At 50.7% G+C, this 26,658-nt stretch overlaps 1 protein-coding gene across 1 annotated transcript in view; it reads right to left on the bottom strand.

Annotated features, from left to right (window-relative positions):
* Window positions 1-3,076: 3,076 nt before the first annotated feature.
* The window catches only part of dchs1a (dachsous cadherin-related 1a), an 86,737-nt gene continuing 63,155 nt past the window's right edge, over window positions 3,077-26,658 (bottom strand). Inside the window, exons 7-21 of the mRNA XM_027017956.2 lie at window positions 26,019-26,206; window positions 25,736-25,832; window positions 25,398-25,555; window positions 22,287-23,136; window positions 20,156-20,395; window positions 18,029-18,154; window positions 11,960-12,169; window positions 10,828-11,694; window positions 10,211-10,324; window positions 9,866-10,077; window positions 9,392-9,543; window positions 9,156-9,286; window positions 8,513-8,799; window positions 8,099-8,237; window positions 3,077-7,968 (exon numbers count right to left, since the gene is read on the bottom strand). Coding sequence (XP_026873757.2) covers window positions 5,375-7,968; window positions 8,099-8,237; window positions 8,513-8,799; window positions 9,156-9,286; window positions 9,392-9,543; window positions 9,866-10,077; window positions 10,211-10,324; window positions 10,828-11,694; window positions 11,960-12,169; window positions 18,029-18,154; window positions 20,156-20,395; window positions 22,287-23,136; window positions 25,398-25,555; window positions 25,736-25,832; window positions 26,019-26,206 — 6,365 coding nt within the window. The 3' untranslated portion in view covers window positions 3,077-5,374. The remainder of the gene's footprint in view (window positions 7,969-8,098; window positions 8,238-8,512; window positions 8,800-9,155; window positions 9,287-9,391; window positions 9,544-9,865; window positions 10,078-10,210; window positions 10,325-10,827; window positions 11,695-11,959; window positions 12,170-18,028; window positions 18,155-20,155; window positions 20,396-22,286; window positions 23,137-25,397; window positions 25,556-25,735; window positions 25,833-26,018; window positions 26,207-26,658) is intronic.

Here is a 26,658-nt window from a genome sequence, read left to right on the forward strand (position 1 = left end):
AGGAAAAAAACAGAGCATGCTTCGAAAATAGATCAGGGATCGCGTGCCAGTGGGGTTTGAAGACTCACTTTTTTCCACTCATTCTAGTCACGCAAGTAGCCTGACAAGACCTTGAAGAGCGAGGCGGGGGAAAAAAAACCAAAAAACAAACAAACAAAAAAACCAAAACAAAAAAACAGGGACCGCACAAAAAAGGAAAAACAGAAGTCCCTCTGCAGGGTTTACTGGGGCAGAGGAGGAGGCCTCCACGTTTCCAGAGTGCCAGCAACTCCTCATGAAGAACCCCCGTGGGTGCTGATAGCTCGGGCTGCAGGTACAAGGGGCTTTCAGACAATTTCAGATAATTCATGCGCACATGTTCTCAGACATCAGCTGAGACTCCCGGGGAGTGCTCCAACGTCGAACTGCGCTCTGTGGATGCCAGATCCTCCCTATATCCTTTAGAACCAAAGCGCCCAAGACCGAGATGGGAATCGGGTCTTTGAAGAATGTTACCGGCCACTCGTTGATTAGGAACGTCGTCTCTTTTGGGACGGCTGAGCTCAGGCTGAATCTTTATGAAACCGTCTCTTCCAATAGGAGACATAAAACGAGCAGCCTTGTTCTGCAAAAGCTATTACCTTCCCCAGTCGTTATTGTCATTATATTCTCAAGACCATGCCAGTCCCAGTCAGGAAGGGGGGGCACAAGAGCTCTCTGGATTGGCTGAGCAAAACATGGCCTTTTTAGAACTCTTTATTATGACTAGCCACAAGACGTCTGCGAGGCCTTCAAAGCATGCTAACATATCAGCTTGTTTTCCACTGTCACCAACACAAGTCTCCCAGCGCACGAGCGAGTAGTTTCCTTTGGGTTTGATATTACTGCAGATGACCGAGCTTGTTAAACTAAATGAGAAAAGTCTTTCATTGCATTTCTAGATTTATTCATTTAAAAACATGTTTGAGTTTGATAATGCGCTCAATTAGAACAGTATCTGATAATCGTGACCGACAGAAATCTGGCCTGACATGCTGCATAATTTTAATGTTTTGACAGCTTTTTAATTTATTTATTTATTTATTTTGCAAGGGGGGACCATTTCAGCGATGGAGATCAATGAAACAAAAACAAAAAAAAACTGTTATCCTGCATTCAGTCGCTCTCTCCTGCTGATGTTAGAACCATATGTCTCGAGCTCACAAACACTCCAGCGTGTTTGCAGATGTGTGGCAAGAACGCAAAATCACACTGGAAGCTAAATAAGGCCATGATGGGAAAGAAATGTGGCTACAGCCAGTACTTTGTCATCCACACCTCCCATGCCGTGGACAGCGTTTGACGCGAACGCATGCAGCTCGCGCTGTTTCGGTGCCGCGTCCTCGCGCGACTCCAGCTTCGTCTCATCGCGCTGGAAACGTTCGCGCCAGCGGATGATGTCATGCTAGTGTGGGACTCATTTAAGTGTCTCCCCTCACCTGACCTTCTAGCCTGAAGATGCGAACGTGGGGGGAAACACAGCCTGGATACATATTGGGTTACATTTCATTTTGTGTCAAAATGCAGTAATATAATATTTGCTGCTTGCCATTCTATAACTCATCTCTGTTTTTGGAATTGCACTTCATATTAAGTTCCATGGCTGTGGCATAATTTACACTTATAAATTCATGCTTCATTACCACTTCAGCCCAAAATGGCCTCAGCTCATAGTGTATACATCCGTTGTTACTATGTAGTGGTGTAACCTGGTGCAACAATACAACGGTGGTGTCACCAATTTAATTCCAGATACCTTTGGCTTCATGCATCGTCAACGCAACGCCACTATAGGGGTGCTGGGACCAATATCAAATTACACAAATGACTGTCCCTGCCCATGACTCATACACTAATCGCATCCAACGTCCTGTTTTCCACGGCTTAAGACACCTCTGATTTAAAGCTTTCTTTGCCTGCTTGGAGAAGTAACGACAACATCCAAAGCAAGCAGCTAAATCAACCCGCTCTCTCTCTCATCTTCTCTGGAGCACTGTACCGAAGGTCCTTCCCACTTAACACTTCCTATGCAGGTTTTGAGAGGACAGTTAGAAGGACAGATGTGTAGACCTACATACATTTGGTTCAAGAAACTGGAAATATGTCATTATCTAAAACTGGTATTCTTTTCTTGTTGCCTCCACCATCAAACCCAGGCTACAAATATCAGACAGCTCATGCAGGGTATGTGTGCTTCTTTGGGGAATGTTTGTTTGTTTTGTTTTTTTTTGTTTTGTTTTCTTTTTTAATTTTTTTGACACACACTATAAATCTGCATCAGTTTGTCAACCATGTTGAAGCTCCATCTTGAATCCATTTCATGTTTCGTTTGGCTGCACCGCTCACCGCTGACACTCGGGTTCATTCGCAGGCTTAACCACTTACCCATCTTCCACGAGCGGCTTCAAAGGTCAGATGCCTCCTGCCGTTTTAGACCATTAGAATGGATTAGATATGCTAGGCTTTTGCCTTCCGGTTCAAATGAGGCCCTGATTCAATTCAAAAGCAAAACAGTCTCGTATAGCGAACATTAACATCAACCAACTCTATAAGGTACATCTGTATGAGGTAAATCTGTTGAGATAATAGTCACACATACCAAACTTGGGAGTCCTGTGAAGGTTTAAAAAAAATTTTTTTTAACAAAATAAACAAACAAACAAACAAACCTGTAGCTTCATATACTTTATGCTGTTCTTTTTAATCAGCAACAGCTCTCATGAATAAAGAATCAAGTTGTAATAAACAGATCAACTGGATGTTACTTAAAATTACGGATAATATTTTAATCAGGCACTTTACCAAATACAGTACAAATGTACTCTGGTCCATAAGGGTTAGGGTATGGCTGGAAATAATTGTAATGAAATGTTCAGTGAGACCTGGTTAACATTTACAAAGGACATTTACAAACAACTGCCATCAAATGACCTTTGGACTATTACGTAAAAAGACTGGACAAATGACAAGCTCCATCCTAGACATCAATACTATTCAAAGGGCAGCAGAACATGAACTTTTATGGTGAACTTTACAGTGAATACAATTCAACGGAACGTAAACAAGTATACATTTATTTTCCTCAGATACAGCATAGATATTGCGGATCCTGAACTTCACAGTCGATTGGATTCAGACGTTACTTGTTACGGGCCTATCTATGGGCCACCTACACCAATGCAGTACCGGCACAAGAGCAGAGCACATGCTGTCATACACAAATATACACAAACGTTCTCGGGCGGAAACACTGGTACTACCGAACAAGCTGATCTATAACACTGTTAGTCAGGGAGAGTGTCCTAAAAGACTCGAGCTTATTGAAAACCAAACACAAAATGTATTTAATGGAAAATCTTCAGTGGACAGTAAATGCGTATACATACGGCATATGTACAATTGTACCTATGAACCTTTGCAGCCTGTAAAAACAGAGAAACATCATGTCAAAAGCAAGCCAATGAAAGAAAAACAAAACAAAACATGGCAAGCGATCCACAGGTTGCAGGCATCTGAAATAAAAGGCAATCTTGTGTTCCAACACACTGTTAATACTGCTCACATGACAACATTTAGCATACGGGTCACTGTGATATATTTTCCACTGAAAAAGGCAGGAAGTATGTGTAAGACGCTTTGGCAACAAACATTCACAAACATCAAGGAAGAAAAGACAAAAAGGGAATGCAGTACATTCGTGTCACTGGGCAGACAGATTCTGTAAAATGTGTGAAGTCTCCTCGACATCAGTCTGAGCAGCATTTGTCCATATATCCGAATCCTCCAGGAAGTAAACACAGAAAGAGCTGTTAAAATCAAAACTGCACTTGAACAAATGGAAGGAATCATCACAAATCTTCAGGAGGCTGTTGTATAAATCTGGCAAAGACTAAAGCCATGAGGAAAGTTGATATATCCTCATTAGGCAATGATACGGGTGATTGCTATTTCATGTAGCTCATGATGAAGGATAACCGTTGTAATTTGATTTGAATACAGGACCACAGTGTTGTCTGCGCACCAACATCCAGTTAGTTTTTTCACAAAGTCTCAAGGTTATACGGAACTGGTGTATCGTTCTGGCGTACTCAGAAATGGCACCTCACTTCAACTGCAAACAAGTAATTCTAAAGCAATACACTTGTTTGCACTGTTTACAAGTGCAATGCACATTATCACATGAACGACATGCAAAGTAAAATTGATCAGTGTGCTGCAACAGGTAGCCATGAGAAAGGACAGAAGTCAAAGTTTTCATTTTAATGTACTGACTGTGGAATCCTCAATGGCTCCTTGTTACTCAAGTTTTCTTAACAATTGGAGACTGAGATAAAGGTCTGCCTATTTAACGCGTATATCAACAGGCCACCTGGCATTGGCCGATTATGTCCCACCCACGATTACCGCTATTGGCAGAGGCAGGAATTTAACTGATGGCTCACGAATACAGAAATGGAGTACAAGTGCTGTTGTTCAGCGTGTCTCCTGCAAGAGTTCACCATGATGGAGCCTCGCCTCCGATCCCCAGCTTGATGCACTGAGCTCAAACGCTCACCATGGATGTCTGGGAAAGAATGTCTGGGATGAAAACCGCAGTCTTTGCTAAAATGCAAAGATTTGAAAGTATCAGTGTACTCATGTATTTATAAGCTGCTTTGTGCTTCCGTTAGCCTGGTAAGCCACGTGTGCCTATTAGATGAGCAAAGAGCAGCATGTTAAAAGATACCTGTGAGCGCTGTTAAGGTTTTTTTTAACGACAAAATATTTCATAGTATGTTATATATGGACAACCAGTAAACACAACCAGTTTTTTATAAATATTGTCAAAACAATCAAAAGTTATTTATAATACTGATGAACGAAGTAAGAGCTTCATTGTGAACACTGTTAGAACACTTTAGAATGGCACATGTAAACTAGATGAACTAGAACAAACTTACTATTACACTCACATATATACAAATAAAAATGTATAAGTTTCAGAGGTTATGACAACTTTTGACATAAGTAATGCCATTTTCTAGTTCAAAGACCACAAACACAAGTACAAAAATATATAATACAAAAGTGTCCTCCTCTTACAAAATATTGACATCAAACTTAGCTCTCTGTAGAATGTGCAAATGTGGGCAATTAAACATGTCACTTGCTATTTTCATGGAGAGAGTGTTTGAGAAGCCATTCTGGCTTCAGCATGGTAACATGATCTGTAGTCAGCATGGTAACGTTGCATCCTCAACTCTCTGGCCAGCAGTGAGGCAACATGACATTTCACATGACATCATGACCACATTGTCATGCACAGGGTCCTGAGTCAGGCGGGACGCTTTTAGAGCAGTGCAAGGCTTTAAAGGGGTTAAATCCGAAGCTCGGCCTCTTCACTGTGCTCTAGGGAGTGTTCAGTTGTGCTGGTACTAGGAGCAGATGGGCCCTGGCTTATCCCAAACGGGGAGATGGCTGGGGAACATGCAGCCAATGGGGACAGGGATGGTGAGAAACTTGGCGACATGGCTACTGAAGAGCCATCATGGCTAATGGGAGATCGTTTCAAGGACAGTTGGGGAAGAGTTCGTCCTACCGCAGGTTTTGGAAGGACAGTTTTGGCCCCAGGATGGGCTACAGACGTGATTAAAGGAGGGGGGTCAATTCTGAGCTTGGGATCCATCTTTGCCTTGGGCTGAAATGGCCGGCGTGGGTTAACTGGGGCGTTCTCGTCTTTCAGCCGGGCAATTTCAGTAAAGACGTTAGCCAACGGCTGGAACTGTGGGCACCAGTTTAGGAGGTAGTCCCAGTTGTAGCTACCTCTCAGTTCCTCATCACTGGCCACAATAGCTGTGAGAGAGCCAGCCACTATGGGTTTCCCATCCTCTGGGAAAGTGTAGTCTTTCGGCTGTGAAATGTTAAGCCCTCTTCCTACCCCTAGATATCCGCCACCCTCATCCCGATACATTGGGGTCTGGCCTGCCAGCAGAGTTCCACCTATGCTTCCTATCTTTTTTCCTTTAAACCACTGGTGTGCATCCATACCAGGCTCACCAGAGATGTCGGAAAGCTGGTCGGCATCTTGCTGGATCCCGGAATCAGGCCCTCGGGCAGCTATGTGCTCCTGTATGGAGGATGAAATGCTGGAGACCCGTGGATATTCATTAATCATGCGGATTTCGTCATCCTCCGCCGCCTCTGCGTCAGCCGAACCACGTCCACTGGAGTGAGAGGGGTCCAGCGACCCCCCTCGAGTGTAGGGTCCACCTCCTCCCCCGCCCTGGACTGCCGCATATCCAGGAAGAGTTTGGTGATAGAGTTTTTCACTTCTGTGGACTTTTGCTTCATCCAGAGTCTCTAGTACTGTACCAGAGGTCACAATTCTACGATGAGCCTCTTGGTACTTCTTCCTACGAGAGCGCAAGAAGAACAGCACTGCAGCCACTATGATCAAGACCATTATAACTGCCAAGGAAGTGGCTATGACACCAACTAGCAGCATGTTCACGTCTGTAGTTAGACCAAAGGCCGTGTGAGTGATATCAATGGTAACCTGGGCAGTGCCTACGCGAGAACTCTCCAGTGGGCTGTGTGCTATCACTTTTAGAGTCATCTGACGGATGTCTCTCTTAGACCTGCTCGCATGTCGGCCATTGGCATCCAACTTCAGGGAGACCATTCCTGTGGATATGTTGACATCAAAGTAAGGGGAGCTCTCAGCCAGGCTGTACAGGACGATGCCGTCCACACCTCCGTCCTCGTCGCTGGCAAGCACTTGCCCGATGTTCTGCCCTTTTTTCGCTCCCTGGGGCACGTGGAAAGAGAAATGCGAGCTGGTGAACACGGGGTCATACTCATCTTCCCCGGTCACGTACACCTGAACTGTGGCGGTTGCGGAGTAGTTGCCTGCGTCCATCGCCACGGCGACGAAGTGGAACGAGTTCATCTTCTCAAAGTCAAAACTCGAGCGGGCTCGCACCTCTCCAGAGGTCTGGTTTACCACGAATGATTCCTTGCCACTTCCTGACTTATCCATTATGTAGTATCTCAGTTGGCCAAACGCTCCTGTATCTTGATCGATGGCATACAGCGTGGTGACTAGTGTGTTCTGGGCCAGGTTCTCTCGAACGCTTGCTGTCAGTGTTTTGAGAGGAAAAACAGGTCGATTGTCATTCACGTCCTTCACCTCAACCGTAACAGGAGCGAGAGCAAAGAGCCCTTGCCCATCTGAAGCTTTCACGATAAGCATGTGAGACGATTGTCGCTCACTGTCCAGAGACCTTCGCAGGTGGAGCGCACCGGTCCGTTGGTCCAACAAGAAGAGCTCGCTCTCATCTCCAGAGCTGATGGAATACTGGACCTGTCCGTTAGGGGCAGAATCTGGGTCTAGAGCAGACAAGCAAAGTATTTCTGTGCTGGTTTCTGTCCCTTCGCTCAGGACAATGCTGTACTCTGCCTTGCTGAAGGCTGGCGGGTTGTCGTTGGTGTCCGTTATTGTGATCAGGACGGAAGTGGTCGAGCTTCGTTGCGGTATTCCTCGATCGGAGGCCACGATAGTGAGATTGTAAGTTGGCACAGCTTCAAAATCAAGCCTGTCCGCTAAGATTAGTGTTCCAGCTATTTGAAATCCATGGCCTTCATGGAAGCTTACACTGCTATCGATTTGGAAGGCATTGCCGATGTTTCCGCTAGCGATAGCAAAGTCGAAACCACAGTTGTCCCGGGACAGGTCCTTGTCAGCAGCTTCCAGGGTGAGGATGGTGGATCCAGGGAGCTCATTCTCCGACAGTGCAGCTCTGTACTCCATTTGGTGGAACAGAGGGGCATTATCGTTGACATCAGACATGTGCACTTGCACTGTGGCGAGAGAAGTCAGCGGCGGCGTTCCACCATCGCTGGCCTCGACCACCACCAGGAAGGATGGGCAGTCAGAGTCAAACTCCACCCTCTGGTTGATGAAGAGTGTGCCTGCATGGAAACAACACACCGAAGTAGGCAAAATTTAAAAAACGCTATTTCTGCCGTGAGTCCCAAAGACGTAAGGACATACACAAACACAGTAGCAATGTTTGGGCTTATGAAAGTAAACAACTATTACCATTGCTTGGGTCGATGTAGAACATGTCTCGCGTTGACACAACTCTGTACGTGACCTTGCCATTTTCCCCAGAGTCCTGGTCAGTAGCAGTCACAGTAATAACAGAACTACCAGCTGGAGAGTGCTCTGCAAGGGTCACCTGAGGAGCAAACAAACACTTTATTCTAGACTGTCAAAACAACAACAAAAAAGGGCATTGAATCAAGATGGGAAAACAAAATTTGTTGTCATAACAAGTTCACAAGTTACAAGAACTAAGGCAAATCAGCTAAACTACTCTGTCCAAATAATCCCTACCTAAAGTTCAAATACCCTTGTGAAGAAAAACAATCCAATCAAATCAAATTTGCCTATAAAGAAACATCACTATTTGGGCGCCTGGTGACGTAAATCTCTGTGTGTAATCTCTCTCACCTGGTAAAGGTCCCGTGTGAATGCTGGGCTGTTATCATTCACGTCCTCCACCAGTACAGTTAAATTGGCCTCGCTCTGGTGCACGGAGTCCGATGTTTTGATGGTCACAGTGTACCATGTCCTCTCCTCGTAGTCCAGTGTGGCTGTCAGGGAGATCCCGCCTCCATACCGGTGTATTCCAAACTTGCCTTGAGAGTCAGAATCCAGGTACAGGGAGTAGGACAGGGCAGGGCCAGAGTCCACGTCATTCCCGGTCACCTGGGTAATCACTGTCCCGATCAGTGTGTCTGGAGGGAACAAAGCCATGTTCAGATCTTAAAACTGGATTATCTTGATTATCTATATCTATGTTGGATTATCTATATGGATTAGAATGGTCAACGCTGTACATGAGGATTACAGCTTCCCCCCCTTAGGCTGCCTTGCGTGAGTATTTGTTTTTAATTTTCACAATCCTGGGAAAATTCGATACTACATCCCTTTGACAGGATGTGATCAGTGAGAGCTTCGAGGGAGAGGCAGTAATTGTAATTGAGTTGATCTTTCAGCACTATTAGCCTGGCTGTTTGCCCACCACAGTGCAGAGTGCCTAGAGTTCGCTGATAACATCAGTGGTACTGAGTTCACCCAGCAGTCAACTCACTCTCAGGGACCCGAACTTCGCGTGGGACTGGGATAGTGGGACGGTTGTCGTTCAGATCTACTATGATAACGGTGAGAGTGGCAGAGCCTGCCAGTCGAGGGCTGCCCCTGTCCGTTGCCATAACAACCAGCCTGCAGACATGAAAATCGAAAAAAAAAACAAAAAAACAGAAGAATGGGTTATTTATGGGTGTAATAACGGGTGGATCTTCGATGAAAGAGAATATGGAGCAATACTTAGTCTGCGTCCAGATTTCTCTGTCCATTATGGCGGCCGTGGAGATGCTGCCTGTGAGGGGGTTGACTTTGAACAGGCCACTCATGGACGACGACCTGATGGAATAGGTCACCTGGCCGTTCTGACCCTGGTCGAGGTCATCCGCCAGCACCTGAGGAAATTACCGGCCAAATTTGGAATGAAAATACTTGCCGATTTGCAACAGCTGCTCCAGTGTAACGTGAAACCCAGAGCAATATTGGGCTTGGAACGCTCCTTTTTTGGAGGAGGAAAAAAGAGGGAAATGTTTGTGGCTGCAGGGAACTGCTGGGACTATATTTTAATCACGGTTAATGAAAACACAGAAGGGAAAGGTAAACTGCTGGCCTGTGTTGAAACTGTTCCATTAAAGGGCATAGGGTATTTCACTCCACGGTTTCACACTTTTGCAAAAGTCCACCATTATGAAAACACTGGGAGCATGGCTACTGCACCTGAATGATGGGGAAATCATATCCTTGGGCCTCACGGACATAAGCAATGTAATTGTGTAGCTGGAAGCGTGGCAAGTTGTCGTTGACATCCTGCAGGATCAGGTTAACTGCCATGAAGGAGCTAGAGGATGCAGTTTCAGCCTTGACCACTAGGCGGAGTCGAGGGGTCTCTTCAAAATCCAGCCCTTCGGAACTCTCCACCCAGATGTCGCCTGAGAAGATATACAACTAAGTGAAACGGTCAGCATCCGTTTGATCATAGTTGACCACGTTGTTTTTTTTAAATACTTATACTTACTTTTATAAAAAGTCGATTTAGTTTGCAAACTGGATCTACATTCTGACCTGTGGCGGAGCCAATGCTGAAAGACTGCCGCGTGTTGCCACTGAAGATGCTGTAAGCGATGCCACTGTGCGAGCCATCAGGGTACTGGGCCTGGATCTTCACTACTGCAGTTCCTATAGGAACCACGACACCAATCAACTCTGTTACACAACACCTGGACGTCTCGTACAAAACACGGCGCTGGTATGAGTTAAAACTTTATGTGACAAATTTAATTATTTGACTCACTGATGTCTCAGGAATTACAACTGATATCAAATGAATCAGTTCAGTTAAATATTGCAAGGGTGGGAATATACTGTATCATTCCTCTCAGTCACTGAAAAGTAAAGACCAATTCATTATGTTTTAAATATGTATGTGCGTTTAATTTTTGTATGCACGTAAGGGCAGTTTGCTGTCCTGTCCCAGACTGGTGACATAGCTGTATGACAGCAGAGAGATGAACAACTCTGGCAAAAATGCCAATGACAAAATACCGGGTAAAGGTACCAAATTACCTCCATATTACACGTCTGTGTGGTCCGAGTATATTACCAACTCTTTTGATTCAACCCCAGCCTAAACAGGAAATGCAAAGATGAACCCAGCTCTGACCCAAGCGTCAGTGGCATACCTTTGGCCGCGTTTTCCTGCAGGCTGACGTCCTTGGAGGTGCGGGCAAAGCGGATCCCCCTGTAGCTCTGCTCCCGAACGTAGACCACCACCACCCCGATCGAAGACTGCGGTGGGCTCCCCTGATCCATTGCCTGAACGATCAGTGTCCGCTGGCCCTGGGTCAGGCTGTGGAGCATCTCGGTGGCTTGGATGTCCCCGGTCAGCGAGTTGATGGTGAAGCCTTTGACAGGGCTGGCGAAGCGATAGAACACTGAACCATTGGCGCCGAAGTCCCTGTCCTCGGCGCGCATGGTGGCTAGGACCCGGCGGCTGGCCGCGCCGCTGCCGGAGACGTTGCAAACGAGGGGGTCCGTGATGAAGTAGGGCGCGTTATCGTTCACATCAACGACGTGCACCGTCACCTGGACCGAAGCGTTGCGGGGATGCGCTGGGGAGGAGTCTACGGCGTACAGCTGGAAACTGTAGGTCGCCGCCTTCTCCCGGTCCAGAACGGAGGCCGTGATGATGCGACCGGCGTGTTGGTCCACAGTGAACATGCCTCGCGACTCTCGGCTCAGGAAATAGAGCACCTGGCCATTGGGTCCCTCGTCCCGGTCTGTGGCGGTCACCTCCAGGATGAAAGAGCCCTCGGGGGCGTCCTCGGCGACCTCCACCGCGTAGCTGCTGCTGGCGAACGTGGGGCTGTTGTCGTTAAGGTCCAGAACTGTGATGTCCAGTGTGACCGAGCTGCTGAGGGCAGGGGTGCCCAGATCTCGGGCCTCCACGCTCAGGGTGTACCGGCCTTTCTTCTCCCTGTCCAAAGCTCTAGAGGTGGACAGCACGCCAGACTTCCTGTCCAAGTGGAAATCACCCGAAGGGTCTCCATCTTACAAAAGACGAGAATTAAAACAAGCATGAAATGACCAGGCTTTAGGCCTAATAGTATTTCAAATGGTTATTCATTACACAAGGCACCTTTAATGAATGCATTACAAAATTTGAGACAGGCGCTGTCAGTTTTCATTTCACAGCCCCCACAGTCCATGTTTTATGAACCCAGAATGAGCGGAAAATGCGTGAAAACGGCAGCGCTTGCAAACAACTGCCAGCCCAGTGTGAAACACTCCGGCCGCCAGGACAGCAGTTCTCACCAGTGATCTTGTACTGTACCAGGCCCCCGGCCCCTGCATCCAGGTCCCTGGCCCTCAGGGTGAACAGGGACACAGAATCCTGGTTCTCCGGCACCTCCAGGCTGTAGTACACCCTCCCGAAGGCCGGTCTGTGGTCGTTCTGGTCAAGCACAGTGATGTGCACCGTGGTCTTCGCAAAATTAGGAGGAGAGCCGCCGTCTTTGGCGTACACTGTTTGAGAGACACGAAGGTTTTTTTTCTTTCCTCCATCATTGCCGAAAGCCAATTTTCTGCAACAGTCCCTTTCAGTTGTGTTATGACATTTAATTGGCACTGCTGAATACATTTGTAATCATAAACCAAGCAATTATATGCCAGTTTAGCAACTGGGAGAAGAAGAAGAAGCCTGTTTGTCCCCCATTGTAATACATGGCAGAAAGCTGCTTGTTCTTGAAGTGGGCAGTACCTCTCACAGTGGGGTGTACCTGTCACATTGAGCTCTACCTGTCATGGTGGGGTGTACCTGTTGAGGGGTGGTGTACCTGTTGAGGGGTGGTGTACCTGTTGAGGTGGGGCGTACCTGACAGAGTGGGCTGTACCTGTCACGGTGGGGTGTACCTGTCGAGGTGGGGTGTACCTGTTGAGGGGGGGTGTACTTGCCAAGGTGGGGTGTACCTGTTGAGGGGGGGGTGTACCTGTCGAGGGGGGGTGTACTTGCCAAGGTAGGGTGTACCTGTCACAGTGGGGTGTACCTATTGAGGTGGGGTGTACCTGTTACAGTGGGGTGTACCTGTCATGGTGGGGTGTACCTGTTGAGGGGGGGTGTACCTGTTGAGGGGGGGTGTACTTGCCAAGGTGGGGTGTACCTGTCACAGTAGGGTGTACCTGTCGAGGGGGGGTGTACCTGTCGAGGTGGGGTGTACCTGTTGAGGGGGGGGTGTACTTGTCGAGGTGGGGTGTACCTGTTGAGGGGGGGTGTACTTGCCAAGGTGGGGTGTGCCTGTCACAGTGGGGTGTACCTGTCGAGGTGGGGTGTACCTATTGAGGTGGGGTGTACCTGTTACAGTGGGGTATCCCTATCATGGTGGGGTGTACCTGTCACAGTAGGGTGTACCTGTTGAGGGGGGTGTACCTATCGAGGTGGGGTGTACCTGTTGAGGGGGGGTGTACTTGTCGAGGGGGGGGTGTACCTGACACAGTGGGCTGTACCTGTCGAGGGGGGGTGTACCTGTCGAGGTGGGATGTACCTGTTGAGGGGGGTGTACTTGCCAAGGTGGGGTGTACCTGTCACAGTAGGGTGTACCTGTCGAGGGGGGGTGTACCTGTCGAGGTGGGGTGTACCTGTTGAGGGGGGGTGTACTTGCCAAGGTGGGGTGTACCTGTTACAGTGGGGTGTACCTGTCGAGGTGGGGTGTACCTATTGAGGTGGGGTGCACCTGTTACAGTGGGGTGTACCTGTTGAGGGGGGTGTACCTGTCGAGGTGGGGTCTACCTGTTGAGGGGGGGTGTACTTGCCAAGGTGGGGTGTACCTGTCACAGTAGGGTGTACCTGTCGAGGTGGGGTGTACCTGTCGAGGTGGGGTGTACCTGTTGGGGGGGGGGGGGTACCTGTCGAGGGGGGGGTGTACCTGACACAGTGGGCTGTACCTGTCACGGTGGGGTGTACCTGTCACAGTGGGGTGTACTTGTTGAGGGGGGGTGTACCTGCCAAGGTGGAGTGTGCCTGTCATGGTGGGGTGTACCTGTTGAGGGGGGGGTGTACTTGTCAAGGTGGGGTGTACCTGTCACAGTAGGGTGTACCTGTCGAGGGGGGGTGTACCTGTCGAGGTGTGGTGTACTTGTCGAGGGGGGGTGTACCTGACACAGTGGGCTGTACCTGTCACGGTGGGGTGTACCTGTTGAGGGGGGGTGTACCTGCCAAGGTGGAGTGTGCCTGTCATGGTGGGGTGTACCTGTTGAGGGGGGGGTGTACTTGTCAAGGTGGGGTGTACCTGTCACAATAGGGTGTACCTGTCGAGGGGGGGTGTACCTGTCGAGGTGGGGTGTACTTGTCGAGGGGGGGTGTACCTGTCGAGGTGGGGTGTACCTGTTGGGGGGGGGTACCTGTCGAGGGGGGGGTGTACTTGCCAAGGTGGGGTGTACCTGTTACAGTGGGGTGTACCTGTCGAGGTGGGGTGTACCTATTGAGGTGGGGTGTACCTGTTACAGTGGGGTGTACCTGTCATGGTGGGGTGTACCTGTCACAGTAGGGTGTACCTGTTGAGGGGGGTGTACCTGTCGAGGTGGGGTGTACCTGTTGAGGGGGGGTGTACTTGCCAAGGTGGGGTGTACCTGTCACAGTAGGGTGTACCTGTCGAGGGGGGGTGTACCTGTCGAGGTGGGGTGTACCTGTTGAGGGGGGGGGGTACCTGTCGAGGGGGGGTGTACCTGACACAGTGGGCTGTACCTGTCACGGTGGGGTGTACCTGTCACAGTGGGGTGTACCTGTTGAGGAGGGGTGTACCTGCCAAGGTGGAGTGTGCCTGTCATGGTGGGGTGTACCTCTTGAGGGGGGGTGTACTTGTCAAGGTGGGGTGTACCTGTCACAGTAGGGTGTACCTGTCGAGGGGGGGTGTACCTGTCGAGGTGGGGTGTACCTGTCGAGGTGGGGTGTACCTGTTGGGGGGGGGTACCTGTCGAGGGGGGGTGTACCTGACACAGTGGGCTGTACCTGTCACGGTGGGGTGTACCTGTCACAGTGGGGTGTACCTGTTGAGGTGGGGTGTACCTGTTGAGGGGGGGTGTACCTGCCAAGGTGGAGTGTACCTGTCGAGGTGGGGTGTACCTATTGAGGTGGGGTGTACCTGTTACAGTGGGGTGTACCTGTCATGGTGGGGTGTACCTGTCACAGTAGGGTGTACCTGTTGAGGGGGGTGTACCTGTCGAGGTGGGGTGTACCTGTTGAGGGGGGGTGTACTTGCCAAGGTGGGGTGTACCTGTCACAGTAGGGTGTACCTGTCGAGGGGGGGTGTACCTGTCGAGGTGGGGTGTACCTGTTGAGGGGGGGGGTACCTGTCGAGGGGGGGTGTACCTGACACAGTGGGCTGTACCTGTCACGGTGGGGTGTACCTGTCACAGTGGGGTGTACCTGTTGAGGAGGGGTGTACCTGCCAAGGTGGAGTGTGCCTGTCATGGTGGGGTGTACCTCTTGAGGGGGGGTGTACTTGTCAAGGTGGGGTGTACCTGTCACAGTAGGGTGTACCTGTCGAGGGGGGGTGTACCTGTCGAGGTGGGGTGTACCTGTCGAGGTGGGGTGTACCTGTTGGGGGGGGGTACCTGTCGAGGGGGGGGTGTACCTGACACAGTGGGCTGTACCTGTCACGGTGGGGTGTACATGTCACAGTGGGGTGTACCTGTTGAGGTGGGGTGTACCTGTTGAGGGGGGGTGTACCTGCCAAGGTGGAGTGTGCCTGTCATGGTGGGGTGTACCTGTTGAGGGGGGGTGTACTTGTCAAGGTGGGGTGTACCTGTCACAGTAGGGTGTACCTGTCGAGGGGGGGTGTACCTGTCGAGGTGGGATGTACCTGTTGAGGGGGGTGTACTTGCCAAGGTGGGGTGTACCTGTCACAGTAGGGTGTACCTGTCGAGGGGGGGTGCACCTGACGAGGTGGTGTGTACCTGTTGAGGTGGGGGTGTACCTGACACAGTGGGCTGTACCTGTCGAGGTGGGGTGTACCTGTTGAGGTGGGGTGTACCAGTTGAGGGGGGGTGTACCTGTCGAGGTGGGGTGTACCTGTTGAGGTGGGGTGTACCTGCCAAGGTGGGGTGTACCTGTTGAGGGGGGGTGTACCTGTTGGGTGGGGGTGTACCTGCCAAGGTGGGGTGTACCTGTTGAGGGGGGATGTACTTGTCGAGTGGGGGTGTACCAGTCGAGGTGGGGTGTACCTGTTGAGGGGGAGGTGTACCTGTCGAGGGGGGGTGTACCTGTCACAGTGGGGTGTACCTGTCGAGGTGGGGTGTACCTGTTGGGGGGGGGTGTACCTGTCGAGGGGGGATGTACCTGTTGAGGTGGGGTGTACCTGACACAATGGGTGTATCTGTCACGGTGGGGTGTACCTGTCACAGTGGGGTGTACCTGTCGAGGTGGGGTGTACCTGTTGAGGTGGGGTGTACCTGTCACAGTGGGCTGTACCTGTCATGGTGGGGTGTACCTGTTGAGGGGGGTGTACCTGCCAAGGTGGGGTGTACCTGTCACAGTAGGGTGTACCTGTTGAGGGGGGTGTACCTGTCGAGGTGGGGTGTACCTGTTGAGGGGGGGTGTACTTGCCAAGGTGGGGTGTACCTGTCACAGTAGGGTGTACCTGTGGAGGGGGGGGTGTACCTGTCGAGGTGGGGTGTACCTATTGAGGGGGGGTGTACCTGTCGAGGTGGGGTGTACCTGTTGAGGGGGGATGTGCTTGTCAAGGTGGGGTGTACCTGTTGAGGTGGGGTGTACCTGACACAGTGGGCTGTACCTGTCACGGTGGGGTGTACCTGTCACAGTGGGGTGTACCTGTCGAGGTGGGGTGTACCTGTTGAGGTGGGGTGTACCTGTCACAGTGGGCTGTACCTGTCATGGTGGGGTGTACCTGTTGAGGGGGGTGTACCTGCCAAGGTGGGGTGTACCTGTCACAGTAGGGTGTACCTGTTGAGGGGGGTGTACCTGTCGAGGTGGGGTGTACCTGTTGAGGGGGAGTGTACTTGCCAAGGTGGGGTGTACCTGTCACAGTAGGGTGTACCTGTCGAGGGGGGGGTGTACCTGTCGAGGTGGGGTGTACCTGTTGAGGGGGGGTGTACCTGTCGAGGTGGGGTGTACCTGTTGAGGGGGGATGTACTTGTCAAGGTGGGGTGTACCTGTTGAGGTGGGGTGTACCTGACACAGTGGGCTGTACCTGTCACGGTGGGGTGTATCTGTCACAGTGGGGTGTACCTGTCGAGGTGGGGTGTACCTGTCACAGTGGGCTGTACCTGTCATGGTGGGGTGTACCTGTTGAGGGGGGTGTACCTGCCAAGGTGGGGTGTACCTGTCACAGTAGGGTGTACCTGTCGAGGGGGGGGTGTACCTGTCGAGGTGGGGTGTACCTGTTGAGGGGGGGTGTACCTGTCGAGGTGGGGTGTACCTGTTGAGGGGGGATGTACTTGTCAAGGTGGGGTGTACCTGTTGAGGTGGGGTGTACCTGACACAGTGGGCTGTACCTGTCACGGTGGGGTGTATCTGTTGAGGTGGGGTGTACTTGTCGAGGTGGGATGTACTTATTGAGGGGGGGGCGTGTACCTGTTGAGAGGGGTTGTATTTGCCAAGGTGGGGTGTAACTGTCACAGTGGGGTGTACCTGTCGAGGGGGGTGTACCTATCGAGGTGGGGTGTACCTGTGGAGGTGGGGTGTACCTGTTGAGGTGGGGTGTACCTCACACAGTGGGCTGTACCTGTCACGGTGGGGTGTACCTATCATGGTGGAGTGTACCTGTCGAGGGGGGGTGTACCTGTTGAGGGGGAGGTGTACCTGTCGAGGGGGGGTGTACCTGTCACAGTGGGGTGTACCTGTCGAGGTGGGGTGTACCTGTTGAGGGGGGGGGTACCTGTCGAGGGGGGGTGTACCTGACACAGTGGGCTGTACCTGTCACGGTGGGGTGTACCTGTCACAGTGGGGTGTACCTGTTGAGGAGGGGTGTACCTGCCAAGGTGGAGTGTGCCTGTCATGGTGGGGTGTACCTCTTGAGGGGGGGTGTACTTGTCAAGGTGGGGTGTACCTGTCACAGTAGGGTGTACCTGTCGAGGGGGGGTGTACCTGTCGAGGTGGGGTGTACCTGTCGAGGTGGGGTGTACCTGTTGGGGGGGGGTACCTGTCGAGGGGGGGGTGTACCTGACACAGTGGGCTGTACCTGTCACGGTGGGGTGTACCTGTCACAGTGGGGTGTACCTGTTGAGGTGGGGTGTACCTGTTGAGGAGGGGTGTACCTGCCAAGGTGGAGTGTGCCTGTCATGGTGGGGTGTACCTCTTGAGGGGGGCTGTACCTGTCACGGTGGGGTGTACCTATCATGGTGGAGTGTACCTGTCGAGGGGGGGTGTACCTGTCATGGTGTAATCCTCCTGGGTCTCTCTGTCCAGCACTTTGTTGGTTGTGATAACACCTGTCACTGGGTGGATGCTGAAAGCATCCTGTGTTATGCCTCCATAAGAGACAAAGCCATTGCTCCCTGTGGGAGCACATAAAACATCAAAAAGAAATGAAACACTTAGAAAAGGAAAGAAAGATACTTCGATAACCCATACAGGCCTGTGAGTGTGTGTGTGTGCGTGTATGTGTGTGTGTGTGTGCGTGTGTGTGTGTGTGTGTGTGTGTATGTGTGTGTGCGCGTATGTATGCATGCATATACCTGTGTGTGAGTGTGTGTGTGCGCGCGCACGCGTGTGTGTGTGTGTGTGCGTGTATGTGTGTGTGTGTGTGCGTGTGTGTGTGTGTGTGTGTGTGTGTGTATGTGTGTGTGCGCGTATGTATGCATGCATATACCTGTGTGTGAATGTGTGAGTGTGTGTGTGTGCGTGCACGCGTGTGTGTGTGTGTGTGTGTGTGTGTGTTGGGTGTGTGTGTGTGTGTGTGTGTGTGTATGTGTGTGTGCGCGTATGTATGCATGCATATACCTGTGTGTGAGTGTGTGAGTGTGTGTGTGTGCGCGCGCACGCGTGTGTGTGTGTGTGTGCGTGTATGTGTGTGTGTGTGTGCGTGTGTGTGTGTGTGTGTGTGTGCGTGTGTGTGTGTGTGTATGTGTGTGTGCGCGTATGTATGCATGCATATACCTGTGTGTGAATGTGTGAGTGTGTGTGTGTGCGTGCACGCGTGTGTGTGTGTGTGTGTTGGGTGTGTTTGTGTATGTGTGTGTGTATGTTTGTGTGTGTTGGGTGTGTTTGTGTGTGTCTGTGTGTGTGTGTTGGGTGTGTTTGTGTGTGTCTGTCTGTGTGTGTGTGTGTGTGTGTGTACCTGGTTGTGTGTGTGTGTGTGTGTGTGTGTGTGTGTGTGTGTGTACCTGGTTGTGTATGTGTGTGTGTGAGTGTGTGTGTGTGTGTGAGTGTGTGTGTGTGTATACCTGGTTGTGTGTGTGTGTGTGTGTGTGTACCTGGTTGTGTATGTGTGTGTGTGAGTGTGTGTGTGTGTGTGTACCTGTGTGTGGGTGTGTGTTTCTTTGTCTGTGTATATGTAGGACGCATCCCTTTCTTTCAGTGCTAACTCTAAACACTATCTCCATCACATTAAACACATCTCTAACCGGAGGAAAACACACCGCTCTCATGAGACTGTGTGCACAACGCACAATTGGCTTTTCTCACGCAATGGGTAAACACACTGCCTTTTTTCTTCTTCTTCGTCTAAAATTTGTTTGTAGTTTATTTTGCTGTCTAAGCGGTTGGCACTGGGCGCCCTCCCCCTGGTGTTCGGATGCCAGATTGCGTGCTAAGGGCACGCGGTCTGGCCGAGCGTCACCTGTGTTCGCCACTAACAACTCCAGGGGAGTCCGGTAATAATCCCTCTGTTTTATGTGCTCTTGTGTAAAGCCGTAAGAATGCAACCCCCACCCTACACACACACAGCCCAGAACCACCAACTCTCTGACATCACCACAGTTAAAACCACCCACATATGGTCGGCCTGGCCTAAAATGACACAGAGGCGAAAGGGAAAATCATACTCATAACCCGAAATGTCACGTCCTTTTTTGGGCCGGTGGGTTGTTTGTTTGTTTTAGAGTTCTGACAGAAGCACTGCGACCTGCCCAGGTGCGGAGAGGGTTAAGCAGACAGTAGTAGAGTTAAGCGCTCCAACAGATGGTGTGGTTCAAGCCAAAGTGTGAAAACATGTGAAAGGAATCAGAAATGACGCTGAACTCTGATCCTGAGCTTATGTTTCACTCAGCTATGCTAACTTATGTTCAACTTATGTTTACATTTTGTCACTGCACACAATGCCCTTAAATTCCACAAATTCATTTGATAATAGTGAAAAAGTGCTTTTGTAAGGACCACATCTGCATTTATCAGCATTTATCAGCTGCTTCTATTCAAAGGGAGTTACAAGTTTATCAGTATGGCTGTATACATGCGCTGTTACGTTAACAGGCATGTATATGAGGTGCTGAACCAAGGCTACACCTACCACGGCACTTCCAGACTGCTTCAGGTAGCTTTGAGTACTTGGTTCCTACCTTGGTCCAGGTCTGAAGCCGACACGACCAGCACGGTGGCTCCTGCAGGCTGGTTCTCAGTGACAAAAGCCTCGTAGGCACTCTCCTGGAAGAACGGCACCTCGTCGTTCACGTCGATCACCTGCACGGTCAGCTGCTGGACACTGGTCATCTGGGGCACCCCGTGGTCCTCCGCCAGGACGGTCAGGTTGAAGTGGGTCTGCTCCTCGCTGTCGAGTGGCTTGAGGACAGACAGTGCCCCTGTCGGACAGACGCGGACAACGAAGATCTCTTCAGTGCATTACAAACCCCAAACTGCTGTTTTAACGGACCTTTAAAAAAAAAAAAAAGAGTTAGTGTAATGTTTTTTTCCTGCAACTTGAAGCATAAACGTTTTTTCCCCGAAAGCTGATTCACGTTCGCACTCGAGCACGTTTACACTCTCTCGCCCACATGCGTTCACAACACAGACACACACACACACACACACACCCTTACAGTCATGCACACATGCTTGCTGGGATGGCAGCGGGCCCTCGGGTGTGCCACATCCATAAAGTTAAGCACACGCGGGCCAGTGGCAAGGAATTACAAAAAAAACCAAACAAACAACCAACCAAACAAACCTCAAAGAACCTTCCCTTCCCAGAGCCTTACCTACCTGAACGCAAATGATTCAGGCGCGGCAAAGAGCCCAGACTATCTGCCTGCAGTTTATGAGTTCTTTCCACTGCAGAAAACAATTGCCGCAGGGAGGGGGTGGGTAGAAAACCCTATGCCCCATGCCCGCCGTACCCTGCCAAAATGATGCCCCCGTTGCCTCCACGCCTGCCTGCCATGGGCGTAAAACCCCTTCACCACGCCCCTTTTGCCAGTGGAGAGTGGGTCAGTGGCGGCAGGGTCAGTTCTGGTTCTGGGCTCTGTGGCCACACCGGGACGAGCGCTTGGGGAACCGCCTCCCTGGCGAGGAGCGAAGCGAACGCGCACTGCTGCCATATTTGAGGAGAGCAATTGGACTTGCTAAGCTCACACGCGTCTCATGTAACCAGAACAGAAGCTTCCGGAACAGAGAAGCGCATGCCGTACTGGAAATAGTCTGCAGCATGATGGGCCACGATGTCTCTCTGCTCTCTGTTCTGTGTTACAGTAAAGAACAAACACAGCCTTATGCACATGCAGGCACACACAGACAAAGAAACACACACACACACATACACACACACACACACACACACAGGTACAACCATACATACACACACGCACACACACGTGCACATCCCACACAACACCCACCCACACACACACACACACACACACACACACACAGGTACAACCACACACACGTGCACATACACACACGCACACAGGTACATTCACACACACACACACACACACACACACACACAGATACTCACAAGTACACACGCACACACACACACACACACACACACACACACAAGAATATAAGCACACATACACACTAATATACAGAGGTACACACACACACACACACACACACATATACGCACAGACAAACACAAACAAACACACAGACGCATGATGAACGCTAACAGTCTTGGCAGAGCAAGTCAGCTGACGAGAGAAGAGTGTGCGGAGGTTGAGCTTGAGTTCTGCAGTTATGGCCAGGAAGGCGGAGCCATGAGCAGAGCTGTGAATGGAGAGGAGTGGCCAGCTATGCCCCCAGCAGGGGCTCTAGCGAAACTCCATTGGTCAACGGCCAGAACGGGACCCGACAGAACAGCCACTGCGCAAGACATCTGGCTTCAAAACGTCCTGCACTACAAGAGAACAGTGCCGCAAAGCCTGTTGAAACGGGATTTCACTTAGATTTGAATCCATCTCAAGATCTCCTAGGTTTATGAATAATATGAATAGATTTGACTTAATTAAGATATGAAACGATATGCTAATTAGCCAAGTGTCGGAAAATGAGAGAGTATCACAAGCGTCACTGGAGTGTTAATCAGCAGATCTGAATTAATCCTCACAGGACTCCCTCGGGTCCAATTAACACCAATCACAGTAAAATTAGGCTTTATCATTCAAGGCTGGCGTAACGATTGCTGTATTAATGACACGGTAACGTTGAAATGCACCTGTGCCGTATAAGCTAGGTTGGACTGAGTCTCACCGGTATTTGGACTGAGGCTGAACTTGCCCTCGGCATTGCCATCCCAGATGCGGTAGGACACCCGGCCGTTCTCTCCCCGGTCAGGGTCCTGGGCCATCACGTGAAGCAGCACAAAGCCCACCGGCTGGTCCTCCATCACACCCACCATGCCGGGCGACGTGAACGAGGGGGCGTTGTCGTTCACATCCGTCACGAACACCTGGGCGGTGACAGTGGAGCAGCGCCGCCGGCTCGCGTCGGCGGGCGAGTCGGTGGCTTGGACCACCAGCATGAGGGAGGAGGCGCTCTCGTGGTCCAGCGTCTGGCCCAGAGACAGGACTCCGGTGCTGGGGTCGAGATGCAGAAGGTCCGGGGTTCCGGGCCACTGCCGGATAATGGAATAGGTGAGGTCACTGTTAGGGCCGCTCCCGTCCTTGTCTGTGGCCCGGAAGGTGTGGATCGGAGATCCTGGCTCCGTGTCCTCGGGCACCACTATAGTGACTGGGTCCTCTGGGAACTCTGGCGAATGGTCGTTGCTGTCCTGGACGTTGACTTCCAGAGTGACAAAGTGGCTTTTGGGCAGCGGCGTGGAGAAGTCGTCCACCTCGATCTGGAGCGTGTAGCGCGGTGCCCTCTCGAAGTCCAGCTCGCGGGCCAGGTACACGTCCCCTGTCTGACGGTCCACCATGAAGGTTCCGTCCCGGTCCGTGCCACCCACCACCGCGTAGGTGACCGTGCCAGCTTCAGGGAGCATCTGACTGTTGGGCGAGCGCACGGAACCCACGACAGAACCCGGCTTGTCTCCCTCCGTCGGGTTCAAGGACACAGACACCACGTTGGCTGCGGACGCCCCTTTGTTGGAGCCGAGGACCTGTTGGCAACAAACGGACAAGATGGAAAATTTTTTAAGAGGTGCCAGCACGATTGAAATGTGTAAAAATTCTGTTCTGCTTTGTGTAACTTGTGATCCAACCACCAGTGGAATCTCACAAACCAGAAACATATTCCTGACCATATTTTTCTTCCCTTTTCACTAGAAAAGAAAAACAATACTTTTAGGCCATTTTGACCAGCTCGACAAACAAGCTTGCTGGTGTTAATCAGAGTTAATCAGATGCCTCCATGACTGCCAGGAAAACCAATGCAGAATTTAAGTAAGCACATTAAGAACGGCATTTCAATTCAGGAAAAAAGGGCATATACTTTAGGAAAAGGGTGATTTTCCTTACACACCCCTTAAACATGACAAAGTCCGCGGTGGTCTATGTTGCACTGTGAGAGCTTTGCATTTCACCGCAGATTCCCACCGATGTTTTAATACTCACGAAAATGAAAGAAAGGGGCTTAAACCAGGCACTCAGGAGCCAGACACGCTCGGAGGATGACATCCGCAAGACCAGATGGGCGGACAGATGGTCCTGACACACACGCGGGTGGAGAAGCAGGCAGACAGACAGCGAGAGGATGTGGTGCTTGTTTGAGTTTTGGGTCTGAGTTTCGCTGCGACAAATAAATCAACATTGGTCAGAAATGTGTCAGTTATGTCTTTGTTGGACAGATGTACTTGGACAGGAAGGAGACAGAGAAGCGTGGTGGTGGGGGGGGGTGTAGCAGTGCACGCTAGCCAGACATCTTAGAGCTCACGAACCACGCTAAATTCAGCGCTGGACGGCGGAGCCATCGCACGGCACTGGCAGGGAAGAGACTCGCTGGGATTTGAGGCTTCGTATGAAACCTAATATGACAGTGGAGTGATTAATTCCGCATTAAGTCATAAATTAAGTGCCGGGGACCATTCCAACACAAAATGAACATGCGGTCACGTCCTTTCCGCCTGGCTGGATCGGGAATGAGTGGAAGATTTCTAAAAACGATGACAGCCCAAGCAACGCAGCTTGCTTCAATCCAGAAATGTATCAATCATGGGGCTGAGCCTTTGTTCTGGAACACCGACGGGAAAGTGAAAATATTACAAATGTGTGACGAATTTTCCCAGCATTGGCGAAAAGGAATTTACTACTGCTGACTGTCCAGGCTGTTTCAGTTTCGGTCTTCATTAACGGGCACTGGGACTGGGATGGACTGTTTTTGTCAGTTACTTAGCGCCACTGATATAAAGTGACTTTGATCGGACAGGCAGAGGAGAAGCAAGCGTAAAGAAGAACACCGCAGGCGCCCGGAGTGCCAGGGTGACGAGAGAATCACTCCGTACTCTCCAACACGTCACACGATGGTCTCGCCCTCCAGAAGCTGGAGACGAGAAACCTAGACAAACACAAATCGACGGGAAGCCTTGGGAGATTGGGATGAGCCCGTGGGGAGCCTTTACCCCAACCAAGCACTTAGAGGAGAATTACAGAGTCGAATAAACGCCTGGACTGAAGGATAAGCGCCCTCTGAGCGTTTGCTGCTGAAAACATGGATCACATAAAAGCAGACATGCTCACGTAATACACACACGCACGGACTAAAATATACAGGGTGTAGAAATAACTCCAGGTGAACTTCTCTGGGCAGATGAACAACAGGAAGACAGGAAGCAGGAAAGAGAAATAACTTTGAGAAATAACAAGGATGACTGTGAGAAGAAGAGGTAAATAAACAATAAAAGAGTTTAACAAACAGGTTAATTTAGTGATAGAAAGGTTGATATTAATATTACTGGCACGCTCCAAATGCATTTTCCTTTCAAACCATGACACCCTTGTACATATTTGGTTTGGTCTCTAATGGACAATTCTGTATTTAAAAGCTGAATTGTCAACAGCATATGTGGAATGCGACGTGCTTAATGGATACATACTGCATTCAACACTTAATCCACTTTAGTAATTGTAGGCAGCAACAGGATGTTTACGTTAATTGTAGGCCATTTTAACATGCAACTGTAATCAACCATGCACAGCAAAAAATAAACACAGCTGAATTAACCCCTACAGCTGAATACAGGGAATTTTGGGGGTTGTGTATTGCTGTGGTTCGCTGTGAAATGAAGGACCCGAGACGTCACTTAGAGCAGGTGTGGCAGGCGGCTGACCTTTAGTGAGGGATACGGGGCGTCAGCAACCGTAACCGGGGTAATGGAGAGGCGGCGAGCGCGATGATGGCGCTGGCCGCGGCGGTGGGGCTGACCTGTATTCTCAGAGTGGCCGTGGAGCTTTGGGGGGGCGAGCCGCGGTCCGTGGCCGTGACGGCGAGGCTGTACTCGGGCCGCTCGGCGTGGGCCAGGGGAGTGGAGGAGTGCAGTTCTCCCGTGACAGGGTGCAGTGAGAAGCGCTCGGACCTGGGACCTGGGACCCACGGGACACACAGACACGAGCACACACACTTGGTAAACCGGACCGTTCCTACGTCATACGCGCACGGCGTGTAACAGGAAAAAACAAACAAACACTTTCAGCCGCATGAGGCATCGATGCTGAATTGATACATTCAGTGGTTTAGTTCCACAGCCGTTACGTACGCCTCACCTGACATCGAGTAGAAGACGGTACTATTTTCTCCCTCGTCGGGGTCTTTAGCGGTCACGGTGCCCAGTAAAAGCCCTGAAGGCTGACCCTCCATCACCTAGGACAGAGACTCTGGTAACTAACGCTACACAGTGGATCCACTGGGCATTACTTAAAAAAACCCCACTTTAAAACACTTTAAAAACGATGTGAAATTGTTTCCCTTTGCACCAGATGTCTCTGAAACTACTTAAAATGACCTACCACCAGAAAACAGGGGCGATTCCCTCTGCTCGCCGCATACCTGTATGAAAAGCTCTCTCCCAGGCCAGGCGGGAGTGAAGGAGGGGGCGTTGTCATTCTCATCCAGCACGGAGATGAAGGCGGTCCCTGTGGCACTGCGCGGGGGAGTCCCGCTGTCCTGCACAACGACCACCAGCTGATAGCTGGACTGATGCTCACGGTCCAGCACCAAGCGAGTGCTTATCTCTCCTGTTGAGAGAAAGGAAGGATGGACGGATGGACGGATGGACAGACGGACGGACGGAGAGGTGAGGAGAAAAGAGAGAGGTGAAGAAAGAGGAACAAAAAGTGAGTTGTGGGTAGGAGTGGACAGCAAGATTGAGTAGGTTGAAAAGGTAAAGAGAAACAAGGGTGGAGGAGAGAAATATATATATATATAGATAGAGAGAGAGAGAGAGAGAGAGAGAGAGAGAGAGAGTGAGAGAGAGAGAGAGAGAGAGAGAGCGAGAGAGAGAGAGAGAGAGAGAGAGAGAGAGAGCGAGAGAGAGAGCGAGAGAGAGAGAGAGAGAGAGCGAGAGAGAGAGAGAGAGAGAGAGAGAGAGAGAGAGAGTGAGAGAGAGAGTGAGAGAGAGAGCGAGAGAGAGAGTGAGAGAGAGAGAGAGAGAGAGAGAGAGAGAGAGAGAGAACGAGAGAGAGAGAGA

The sequence above is a fragment of the Electrophorus electricus genome, chromosome 15 (genome assembly GCF_013358815.1).
Source record: "Electrophorus electricus isolate fEleEle1 chromosome 15, fEleEle1.pri, whole genome shotgun sequence".
Taxonomy (NCBI): domain Eukaryota; kingdom Metazoa; phylum Chordata; class Actinopteri; order Gymnotiformes; family Gymnotidae; genus Electrophorus; species Electrophorus electricus.